Genomic DNA, 11,456 nt, shown 5'->3' with positions numbered 1-11,456 from the left:
TATGTCAAAAAGATAAGAAAAATATATATATTATGTCAAAAATATATCGAATTTATTTGAATGCTTTTTCAAAAATTTGCAGCATCATTATGCCAGTCACACATAAACTACTTAAAATTGCACCGACATAAATCACCTTAAAACCTTGCGTCGAATTTGTTCATATCACGAATTTGAGTGTTTTGAATAATTAATTGATTTCCTTTGCCGTATTGATTTGAGAATCAAAATCGTAAGCAAAATCATATAAAAGGTTAATTCGATCTGACTTTTATATCAGATTTCGTATATCGTTCGAATAAGCTAAATCAACATGTTCAAAGTTGTAAGTAATCACAAGAAATGAACACTTAAAAGTTATTCTTTGAAAGTTTTAGTGTTTTCTAATGAATATTCATTTAAATTCCGTTGCATTGCGGTATTTTGTTTTGAATTTTATTTGGATTCAATAAAAATCCCTCATATTGTTTTGACCAATAGATTGCATTCGTCTTCATGGTTATCGCTTGCGTTTGCGCCGCTCCAAAGCCAGATGTGCTCACATATAGTGCTCCAGTTGTTGCCGCACCACTGGTTACAAGCAGTGCAGTAGTTTCACGTAAGTTGAATTTTGTAATATTTGCACTTTTGAAGCGTGTGGTGCATTCGAAACAAATTCCTATCATTTTGAATGTATTTAAACAGGCGAATTCCATGGAAATACAGCTGAATACGTTGCTGCTGCTTATCCATATGTCTCTACATATTCGTCCCCTTATATTGCTGCCGCTCCATACTCGGCTTACACCTCAACAGTTCTATTGTAAATTCATATAATTTATTCGCAGAGAAAACACAGAAACTACCATCGATTTATTTTCAATTTGTAAATAAAATCAATAGAAAATAAACACAACATAACATCACAATTTGTATTTTTTATTCTTTTAATCATTTTATATCCAAAGAATATAAAGTGAATGAGCTTTGGCTTGAACTAATTGGTCGTCGTTTCAATGGTCAGTTACTACCACTCATAGTTGATCACCACCATTTATTGCGTATATATGCCATAACGATTTCATCAACAAAAAAAACGTTGTTTTGTGCTTAATTTGTAATATATGTGATACTGATAAGAAGAAAATGATGATAAAAAGACAAGTAAAAAGAATTCATACAGTGCTTCACTCTCTCTTTTTATTCGCGATTTGTACAATAGAAATATTTTTTATTCTTGCGACAAATAACCACCAGCGTTTTATTTACAGCTTTTCAAATAATGAAGGGCTGCAATGTCTACTTTTGATCTGTAGCGTAAACAAAATTTTCAATCTTATGAGCATAACCTTTTACAAAGTATCTTCCTAAACAGACTGCTATTGCTACAATCAAAATAATTCGAGTCCGTCTTACTTAGTATGTTTCCTTGATGATAAGAATATGGTGATAACAACAAATCTGTATATTAATTAAAGCAATGTGAACTGCTCAGTAATTTGACATACACAACGGCGGATTGCTGCTAATAAAAAAAATGTTATTCTTATCATTTAATGTTGCAGATGGCCGGTGCAAGGAATCAAGAACATAAAATTCAGAGCCTTGTTGGCGCAGTAGGCAGCGCGTCAGTCTCATAATCTGAAGGTCGTCAGTTCAAGCCTCACACAGGGCAATTTTTTTCCCAAATTGCACAAAAACCAAAAAAAAAAAAAATTCGTTTTAACAAGACGAAAGATGTTATAAATCTTCTTCTTTTTTTAAAGTACTCAAAATCGAATGACATGCATCAAAATCTTTAATTTCAATCAATAATCAATTTTATATATATACATTATATTGCAAGTGGAAAGTTTTTCGGAAACGGCCAATGTGATAAAATGAATGTGGTTTCCAGATATTTCTATTAGCTTATTAATTTTTCTAAATATGCTTTATTACATCATACATTCTATTCGCCACCGTGTTGATAAACATTTATGATTACATTTAATTCTAACTCGATAAAAACAATGTTTGAGCTCAGCATTCCCAAGTAAATATTTATATCAGTTTATTATTTGTATGAGATTTCCGGCGAATTCTGTATTCTGTTCAAAACATATTGCTACATTCAAACTGGGTTGATGATAAAAAATTGAAAGTTGTTTGCAAGGTCAGTGCGATTTTTTTATCTGGTTGGAATACTTCTTGGTATTGTGCACATAAATGAGAACAATTATTTACTGACATTTTCAGTTGAATGTGATTGGCTTCTGCGTACGGATTGAATTTTGAATAAATCAAGAGATGAAAGGTCTCATAGTGTTATTTTTCTGCTTTTTTGCAGTCTTAGCAGGTATTTATACAGATATTCAGTGGATAGAACAAATTTTATTCTATTTTATATCTTTTCAGTACCAATCTCCGAAGAAATGTGAGTTGCCCCAAACGTACGAGTGATGCGTTATTAATGTTTTCATTTTGTTTTAGAATGATGTTGGACGCAATGTCCACTGAAAATATTTCAATCGTCGATGGAAATGATGAAGTTTTAAATTATGATGAACTTCGATTTTTAAATGCCAGTCACAATGGTGAGATTCAAAATTATTTTGGTTTGGGTTTAATTTTTAAAATTTTGCTTTAGGTACATTGGAAATTGTAAAAGATTTCATCGAACAAGGCTTTAACATTGATCTTAAGGATAATTTTCAACGCACTTCATTGCATCTTTCGGCAATGAATGGTAACTCATTTAATTCATCCCACAAAAAAACAGATCCTAATTTCAGCGTATTGTAATCATTAAAGGCCAGGAGGATATAGTACAATATTTGGTCGATCATACCGCTCAGCTGAATTTGTTAGATTTGAACGGTATGTCACCGATCCACTATGGAGCAGAAAATGGTATGACTCGAAACCTTTCTCGTACCAAGAGATGAATTAATGCAATGGGATCTGATTTAGGTTTCGAAAAAATTGTGGAAATATTGTGTAATCATGACGCGGTTACCAACATTACCGATTCATTTGGACTTTGCCCATCTCACTACGCGGCGGCAAAAGGTTATAAATTTGTAAAACATTGCAATTATTCAAATAACAATTAAAACATACAACTCGCTGCATTCAGGTTATGTGGAAATTGAAAAGCAATTGATTAATCATGGCACCGATGTGGATGTCTTGGATGATTTGCACTCTACACCATTGCATCATGCTGCTACGAATGGTAATTCAAAATATGGTAATTAGAGTCAGTGGGAAAATCAATTCAATTTTTCTTTTTGGAACAGGTAGTGAAAGTATGGTTGACATGTTGATTAGTTACGGTGCTGACGTTAATGCCCCAGATTTCTTTGGTAGAACACCAATCATTCTTGCCAGCAGACAAGGTATATTCAACAACAACTTCGAGTTTATAATTTCAATATTCAATCATGTTCGATTTGTTTCATAGGTCATTTAAAAATTATGGAATTATTATTTGCCAATGGTGCAAAGCCCAATTTAACAGACACCGATGGACAAACAGCACTTTTTTATGCAGCTTCATCGGGTAGGACATTTTTTTAATGAAATATATGTATATAAAAATTGCTTAACAAAAGCACATATCTCTAAATTAAAGGTAAAAACAAAGTGATGGAACTTCTCATTTCAAATGGCATTGATGTGAATTTGAAAAATAAAAACCATAAAACAGCTGCTGATGTAGCCAAAGAGAAAGGTTGACGACACATATAAAAAAAATATAGTCAAGTTGAATAAATGAATTTTTAATATTTTTAGGACAAAATGCAATTGTTGCCTTAATTCAAAAAGCGCAAGAATCAAACAAGCCGTGAACATTCCATATCTAAAATGTGATTGTTTGACAATGAAGCAAAACAATTAAAGCAAAGAAAGTCTTTTACTCCAATTTTTTTGATGAACCAACAATTTTAAACCGAATTAAACAAGATAGAACAATACGTTGACAGATGGCAGTACAATGTGAACTATTCAAAACACGTATCACCAATTCACCATACATATCGTTTGCACTATTCGGTTTTGATAAAGTTTCAGAAATACTTATGCATTCATGAACTAAATTACGTTTAAAAGGCAATAACTATATAATTAAAAAATCACTGTATTTTCCACCAAATAATTTGTATTTATTTTTCAATTAAAGTGTGAAAAATTACTCTACAGAGTAGTGAATTACATTTATTGAAACTGATTAAACCGATCTTCATTTCATCATTATTATTTCGAACTTCTGGATTCGTCCACTTAAGGCTCATTTAATTTAAGTTCATCTAAGGATAGCTCAAATTCTTCAAAAGGACACGTATAATTTGAAATTGACTGCGTGGCTGATGCAGATGATATTTCCTCACTATACAGTTGGGCATTTTCGGTATCTTATTATTCATCTTATTATCTTATCATTCTAATAAGATCAAACTATATTATTACTTATTATTTTTTTGCACTAATAAGTATAGTAATAACTGGAAATGCCAGAAAAATCGATCGGGAGTTTTTTTGTGATTTTGACTGCCTTTCTGCTGTTTTCAGTAGTATTAGCTTCTAGTAACACCAATCGAAATATACTGATGAGAAACTATACTAATAACTATACTAATAAGATACATGCATCTTATTAGTCTTCTGACTAGTAACATTCTAATAACTATACTTATTACTATACTTATTACACTAATAAGATGATATCTTATTACCAGTTATTAGAAATTATTAGTAATAAGTAATAACTATCTTACTAGTCTGATGTTATTAGTGCCAACTGTACCTCACTAATCGTGCCAATTTTGTGAAAACCTTTTGAAATTTCGACCAGCTTTCAAGAATGTTACAGAATCTCCAATTTTGTTATATTTTTGAGAAATATGGCTGCGCCATCGATTTATTAAAAGGCCATAGGTTCGAATTATTCCTTTATGCAGCGCTTTATCGTAATTCTTCTCAAATCTTTTGTGGAAAATGTTGCAGCAAGAAATATCTCATTACCTACACTCAACAGAAAAGATACATACGAAGCAATGCTAGTGTAAAATTGATGTTTAATATCTGGAAACATATTGCTGTGCGTTATGCATGCTTCTACTGCTTCAATTGCTGACAGTGTCGGACGAAATCCACCCGTAAGATCACGACATATGTCCACAGCAAACACGAAATGCATCTAATTTTTGGTTAAAGGCGAATGTTTACTTTTTTTAAATATAATCCCAAGTATATAGACCACATTATTATAAATTAAAGTTTCACTTACGCCAAAGGCAAAAATGATTACAAATAACGATTTTTTTTTTAGGTCACTTTTTTGGCGAAAGTCCCTGGCAAATCGGAAGAATTTTCTCGGCCAAAAAAAGTGAAGAGCAAAAAAATGTCCTCATTTCCAAAATTGTTGAGGGTTCCTAAAAATATTTTAGGGGGGCCATCCGACCCCTAGGAACCCTCGCTATCACCTATGTCCTATGTCAAACTGATATGCTCTGAATTTTAGAGACTCAAAAAACCAATCTCGATAATTTATTTGCTATGGTGCATGATTTGTATGAAACCGAAATGGCGTACCTTTCCATTTCCACCGTAGTTTGCACAAAAATGACACCTATAGCGAAAAGATATTGGTTTTTTCATCACTTGATTGCTTTTGTAACACAGCAGCTTTGTATTAATTGTCAAAGCTATAAATTTTTATGTAGAAATATATCATTTTTATGCATTTCACGAAGTAGCTACTAAGAAATGTATGTGACATCAGTAAAAGTAAGACCTGAAAATTTGCCTTGAAACATATTTCTCTGGTTGTGGCACGTACTCGTTTCGAATGGTGTGAATTACTAATGACTGAACTCCCAGTGTTTTTTTTTTGCCAATTCAGTACTTGAAACAAATCGTATAAAAGCGGAATTCAATTTGAAGAATGTATCAGTTTTTGTTTATCATTTGAATAAGACAAACATCATAGCATTTATCAACATGTTCAAAATCGTAAGTGATTTTTAGTTGATTTGCTTAGTTTGTAAAGTAGTATAATCAGTACAAATTATTTAAATTTAATTCTTTTAAAGTGATTGTGCATATTTTGACTTCTGTTTTCGTTAAAACATAATTTAAAATTATATTTCACATCAATAGATCGCTTTTGTCTTCATGGTTGTTGCCTGCGTTTGCGCTGCACCAAAGCCAGATGTGTTCGCATACAGTGCTCCAATTGTAGCCACTCCATTCGCCAGTAGTGCGGTCTATTCTCGTGAGTTTACATACTTTCTGTTGAAATGTTTACATTCTTACATTGTGCATTCTTCGTAAATTATTATCATTTCGTTTCAAATAGGTGAATTCCACGGTAACACAGCTCCATATGTTGCTGCTTATCCTTATGTCAGTGCTTATTCAGCTCCATACGTAGCCGCTCCATATTCCTACGCATCAACTTATCTTTATTAAACGCTGTGATAAATTTTTAATGCCGATATAAATGCTCGATTCATTTTGTGTAATCTTCAAAATGAATCCAATTCATACAATCGAAATATTGGTGAAAAATAAATCATTTTTATTGGAATGAAACAACTTTTGTATTTATTAATTATTAAAATCATTATTTCATTGGTAGATATAATTTATTTTCAGAATCAGAAGCTTATTAAATTGAAAACTATTCAATATTATATTATAGTTTATATTAATAGTGGTTTGTAAAGAAAATGTTTCAACAATACTGATATTTACGACTTCGTCAAAGTAATTCCATGCATATGATAAAGAGTTTCCGATTTAAAATTGTTAATTTGGTCAAAAATACAGTTGGATCTTACAGCACAGACTTTTCTAGAATGATAAAATTATCGTGGCATAACAACATTCATAGTGCGAATTATTTAGAACGACTAGAGTTACGATGTGATTCATAATATCGACAATCTTTTATTTTTTGGCGTCAATGTTTATCTTGGTAGAAATGTTTCTCTTATCAATATGCAAAAACCACGATTTCCTCGGCAATCTGTCAAACGAATTTCATCATTTTGTTTCAGTCTACAACTTACAGTTAAGTAGTATAGTTTCAAAATGAATTTTATTATAAATTTCTTTCTGGTGCTAACAAATTTGATTTCGCTTTCGAACGGTAGTTTTATATAAAAATTAGATTGTGATTAAATTTTCAATAAATTTGAGTTCTTTTTTCACTTTTCAGCGTCTCCATATAGGTTTTTGTAAGTATAAAACTGAAAATATTGATTAAAATCCAGCCTTCTTTTCCTTGTTATCCCGACCGCCACAAATAAATGCACTCACATTTTTATCATGTGATCATTCAGAAGAAGTTTTATGTCTATCAATAGAAGGTGAAATCTGGAGAGCAAACGCTATTTTTGAGTCGATTTATATGGAAAATCAATAATTTTTCATGTATACAATGTCGAGAAATTTTCCGACGAGTTTTTATGCAACGAAAAAATAAGGCATTTAAAATTTGAAGAATTCCAAACAAAAAATTTCATTTCCACAAAATTCTAATATTTTTGAAAAATTATTTTACTCCACTTATTAAAACTTTTGTATGAGAGTCATACTCATTTTTGAGTGATCATATTGAAACTTTCAGGAAGAAAAGTACATTTTAGCCAAATTTATCAATCATAAAAATGTAAAAAATATTATCCAAACGAGTATGGTACACTTTAAAAAAAATGATGGTACATTTAAGTACATCTTTGATACAATTATTTAGACCTAGCCAAAAGTTTGAAATGTGACATGACCAGACATTTGAACATACTGTATGTATAATTCGCGATATTTGGAAAGTTTTTATGCAACTCATTCAAAATAAGATATGCACGACAAATATGTTCGTTTTTGTAATACATTGCATTATATATCTTATTAAATTTACTGCATATATATATTATGCACATAAAATGTACACATCAACTCAACTATCAAGTGATTTATTGCAATTTGTCAAAGCTTTATTGGTAGACGAATTGATATGAATGGCAATACCGATCTTCATAAGGCCGCTGGCGAAGGTATTGTATTACATTGGAATGTGATCGAATTTAACATTTATTTTACTAAACCGTCTTATCCAATACAGGAGATTTTGATAGAGTAATCGAATTCTATGTAAACGGAGAAAATATGGATATTGAAAATTTCTCTCGGGACACACCTTTATGTGAAGCTGCTTTTTACGGTACATTTTATAATTCAAACACCTAATAATTTGGATATATGTTTATTATGAGGGCAAATAATTTGATCAGGACATGAAGATGTCGCCAAATTTCTTATAAACGTGGGTGCAGATGTGAATCACCAAGGATGTGGTTTGAAAACGCCACTTTATCAAGCTGCTTTCAATGGTATTTTATTAAAATGCATCAAAAATGTAAATATTTCCAAGTAGTATTTTTTTTATTTTTGTAGGTAAAGCTAGAATGGTTGAATTATTGCTTAATCGTGGTGCAAATATTGATTTGCGCAATCATATTGGGTGGACACCTCTTTTTGCAGCTTGTCGATTTGGTAATATTATTGTATTTTCAGTTTGTAAACAGATATAAAATGTTCTATTTTACCAGGTCATGAAGCAATTGTAAAAAAACTGCTTCAATATGGTGCCAAAGTTAATCTTACAGATGAAACAGGAAGATCTCTTCAGGCAGTCGTTGAATTATCAGGTAAATTGAAAATCGGCCATTTTGCGAACGACTTAAGCATTCGTTTCTTTTTTTCATAGGCAATATTAATATTATAAATATGATTGCTGAAGCAATGAATGAGCAAAATCCTTCGGAAAATACAACTTACCCATGCGATTTGAAGGAAATTGACGAAAATACTTGGATCTGCTATGGAGATTAAGCTCGCTATTGCTTGTTTTGTGAATTTTTGACTCAAATAACAATAACGCAATCAAAAAAATGTTAGTCGTAATTTAAAAGCATTTGGATTCTTTGACGTTGTAATAAAAAATATCATTGCACTGAATATATACATTTTGTTTTTTTTTTTTATTGAGATTCAATTTATTATTATATTATGCTCACGATTATTGAACGAAATTTCAACGGATGATCTTTATCTCGACTCAAACAAATGATTCTTCCGGGAAATTTGCGATCGCATAGTTGCAAAATTTCAGCAGTTGAGGTAGCTTGATCGATGCAATAACTAGAATCTTGGAAAATCAGCGCGTGAACCTCTTAATCTGAAGGTCACTCAATCTTCACGAATATCAATTCATTTTTTTCGATGTAGATATTTTGTTTTACAAAATCAATGACATGTGGTAATAATATATTCTTAATAGTAAGTGTAGTTCATTGAACATTGTGCATACAATACCAAAAGAATCAATTAAATTCCGATTGTTGTCTTATATGAGTTGTATTTTGTTTTATTGACCTCTAAAAACCAAATTAAGATCTCTTTAGGTCATCTCAACATTTGATTTGACTCATTATTTGCAATGTCAATACACAAAAATTATCGTAAATATTATGCGCTTCACGCATTTCGTAGTTAACCTGAAACTACTGCGACATCAGTTGTACAGTCAGTCTTGATAGTACATTGACAAAATTCACAATTTTTTTTATTTTCATGGCACGTATTTTTCGGACTTGTAAATGAACAATAGATCCACATGCTTGAATGATCTTGAGCAGAAATTGTATAAAAGTCGAAATCAATGTGAGACTAGTATCAGTTTTCGTTTATCATTTGAATAAGCTAAATAAATCAAAACCAAACAAAATGTTCAAAATCGTAAGTGATTTACTTCATTGACAATGTTTCGGTGAAAATTTAAAAATCTTTCGAAATTTTTGAATAAGAATTAAAGTGATCTGAAATTCCTGTGAGAATAAAAGAACAACAGAATTTTTTCTTTGAATCAAGTTGTTGTTATTTTAAATTGAATTGGACACGTTAATTCTTAGCCAAATGTAGAACATATTATCAATTTTTAATCATTTTGTAAACGATAGATCGCTTTCGTCTTCGCTGTTATTGCCTGTGTTTGCGCCGCACCAAAACCAGATGTTATCGCATACAGTGCTCCAGTTGTGGCCGCTCCATTCGTAGCAAGCAGCGCAGTAGTTTCCCGTGAGTTTATACGAAATATTTTTGTTTAAAAGCTATTTTATTCATGCAAGTCGTTTTTGTTACAACAGGTGAATTCCATGGCAATACCGCTAATTACGTGGCCACTTACCCTTATGTTGAAGCTTATTCAGCACCATACATTGCTGCTGCTCCATACACCGCATATGCATCGACAGTTTTATTGTAAATTGTATGCTGTGAATTATATCAACCGCTGACAATCAAGAGGCTTTATCCCGTCATCAATTGATTCATTTTTGATTTGTACAAAACATATTTCGAACTTTTGAAGTGCAACTATCAATGAAAAATAAATCATTTGCTTTTTTAAAATTTAAATATTATTTTTTCAACTTCCCATTTACTTTTTCTCTGAATACATTCTACACGATTCGATCTTATAAAATAAATTGACGCAAAAAAAATTACAAGATTACTAACAACACTTAAAAACTTGTATTCTTCATTAGTTTAAGATTTTAAATTCTTGAATTTTACTATGACAAAAACTCTTGATTTGTTCACCATAAATTCCATTACATACTTTGGTTAGTAAATATTAGTAATACAAAAAATGGTCATTAATCTGTTTTTAATGCCACAAAATATTTGGTGTAGAATAACAAGTTACGGCGTCAATAACAACAACCAAAACTGGTTTCTTGCATGTGGTAACTTCTTCGATAGTTTTCAAAAACAATCGTTGCTACTAAAATGATTTCATGTCTCGTCTTTTTTTCACTTTCACTAAACGCTTATGATTCCGGCCAGATTGAATAAAATTGCATATTCTTTCAGAATAACAGAGAGTAAATGACATTATTACTTGAGCAAGGTTAAAAAATGGTTTTGATGTTATTTTGGTACTTTTATGCATTATGCTTGTAAATTAATGTTTGAGCCGCTGTGAAGATTTGAAAAGGGGACAAAGAACTCCAAACTATCAGAACACACTAAAAAGTTATAAATAGAGTAAAGCATGCAGTGGTCATACTTTTCTCAAACAAAAAAAAAACACTTTACCGGCGGTTTGTTGGCATTCGACCTCTTTTCGCTTGGAATTTCATTTATATTTATGGTAAAATTTACTGTTTACAATTTTTTTAATCGATTTTCTTGATGTGTCAACTTTTTGCAGCTTCAGTTTTTTTTCCATTCGACATATAGACCGGTTTCTATGAGAAAAAGACTTCCGAAAAGTTGAAAATGAATTTGACAGATATTAAAAATTCATTTGCTGTTGTGCTGAAAAATATATTTTTCCACTTATTGTGGATTTTTACGCCTACAAGACGAATTTTCATTAATTTAGACAGATGATATTGACATTCGTTCATACAACCTTTATC

General features: G+C 31.1%; 4 protein-coding genes and 1 non-coding gene across 6 annotated transcripts; all 5 read left to right on the top strand.

Annotated features, from left to right (window-relative positions):
* Window positions 1-284: 284 nt before the first annotated feature.
* On the top strand, window positions 285-914 carry LOC116349389. The gene is made up of 3 exons (XM_031780793.1): window positions 285-325; window positions 481-598; window positions 685-914. The coding sequence occupies exons 1-3, from the start codon at window positions 314-316 to the stop codon at window positions 804-806; spliced, it is 252 nt and encodes an 83-aa protein (XP_031636653.1). The 5' UTR covers window positions 285-313; the 3' UTR covers window positions 807-914.
* Window positions 915-1,581: 667 nt separating this feature from the next.
* On the top strand, window positions 1,582-1,654 carry Trnam-cau. Its single transcript has one exon. It is a non-coding gene; the product is annotated as a tRNA-Met (tRNA).
* Window positions 1,655-2,209: 555 nt separating this feature from the next.
* Window positions 2,210-4,107, top strand: LOC116349359 (poly [ADP-ribose] polymerase tankyrase-2-like). 2 transcript variants are annotated; one of them, XM_031780757.1, is made up of 11 exons: window positions 2,210-2,317; window positions 2,377-2,395; window positions 2,452-2,555; window positions 2,609-2,707; window positions 2,773-2,871; window positions 2,932-3,030; window positions 3,098-3,196; window positions 3,261-3,359; window positions 3,425-3,523; window positions 3,596-3,694; window positions 3,757-4,107. In XM_031780757.1, the coding sequence occupies exons 1-11, from the start codon at window positions 2,269-2,271 to the stop codon at window positions 3,810-3,812; spliced, it is 921 nt and encodes a 306-aa protein (XP_031636617.1). In that variant the 5' UTR covers window positions 2,210-2,268; the 3' UTR covers window positions 3,813-4,107. The 2 variants fall into 2 exon arrangements, with proteins under 2 accessions (XP_031636617.1, XP_031636618.1); XM_031780758.1 differs by lacking the exon at window positions 3,596-3,694.
* A 2,925-nt stretch (window positions 4,108-7,032) lies between these two features.
* Window positions 7,033-8,905, top strand: LOC116349349 (ankyrin repeat domain-containing protein 50-like). The gene is made up of 8 exons (XM_031780744.1): window positions 7,033-7,117; window positions 7,187-7,205; window positions 7,963-8,024; window positions 8,093-8,191; window positions 8,262-8,360; window positions 8,425-8,523; window positions 8,580-8,678; window positions 8,738-8,905. Exons 1-8 carry the CDS (start codon window positions 7,060-7,062, stop codon window positions 8,860-8,862), a joined length of 660 nt encoding a protein of 219 aa, XP_031636604.1. The 5' UTR covers window positions 7,033-7,059; the 3' UTR covers window positions 8,863-8,905.
* Window positions 8,906-9,724: 819 nt separating this feature from the next.
* Window positions 9,725-10,446, top strand: LOC116349350. Its single transcript, XM_031780745.1, has 3 exons — window positions 9,725-9,768; window positions 9,990-10,107; window positions 10,176-10,446. Exons 1-3 carry the CDS (start codon window positions 9,757-9,759, stop codon window positions 10,292-10,294), a joined length of 249 nt encoding a protein of 82 aa, XP_031636605.1. The 5' UTR covers window positions 9,725-9,756; the 3' UTR covers window positions 10,295-10,446.
* Window positions 10,447-11,456: the final 1,010 nt, after the last annotated feature.

This window comes from Contarinia nasturtii, unplaced genomic scaffold, assembly GCF_009176525.2.
Source record: "Contarinia nasturtii isolate CC-2019 unplaced genomic scaffold, AAFC_CNas_1.1 Cnas_scaffold_2861, whole genome shotgun sequence".
In the NCBI taxonomy this organism is placed as follows: domain Eukaryota; kingdom Metazoa; phylum Arthropoda; class Insecta; order Diptera; family Cecidomyiidae; genus Contarinia; species Contarinia nasturtii.
This window is presented reverse-complemented; position numbering and strand designations above follow the sequence as displayed.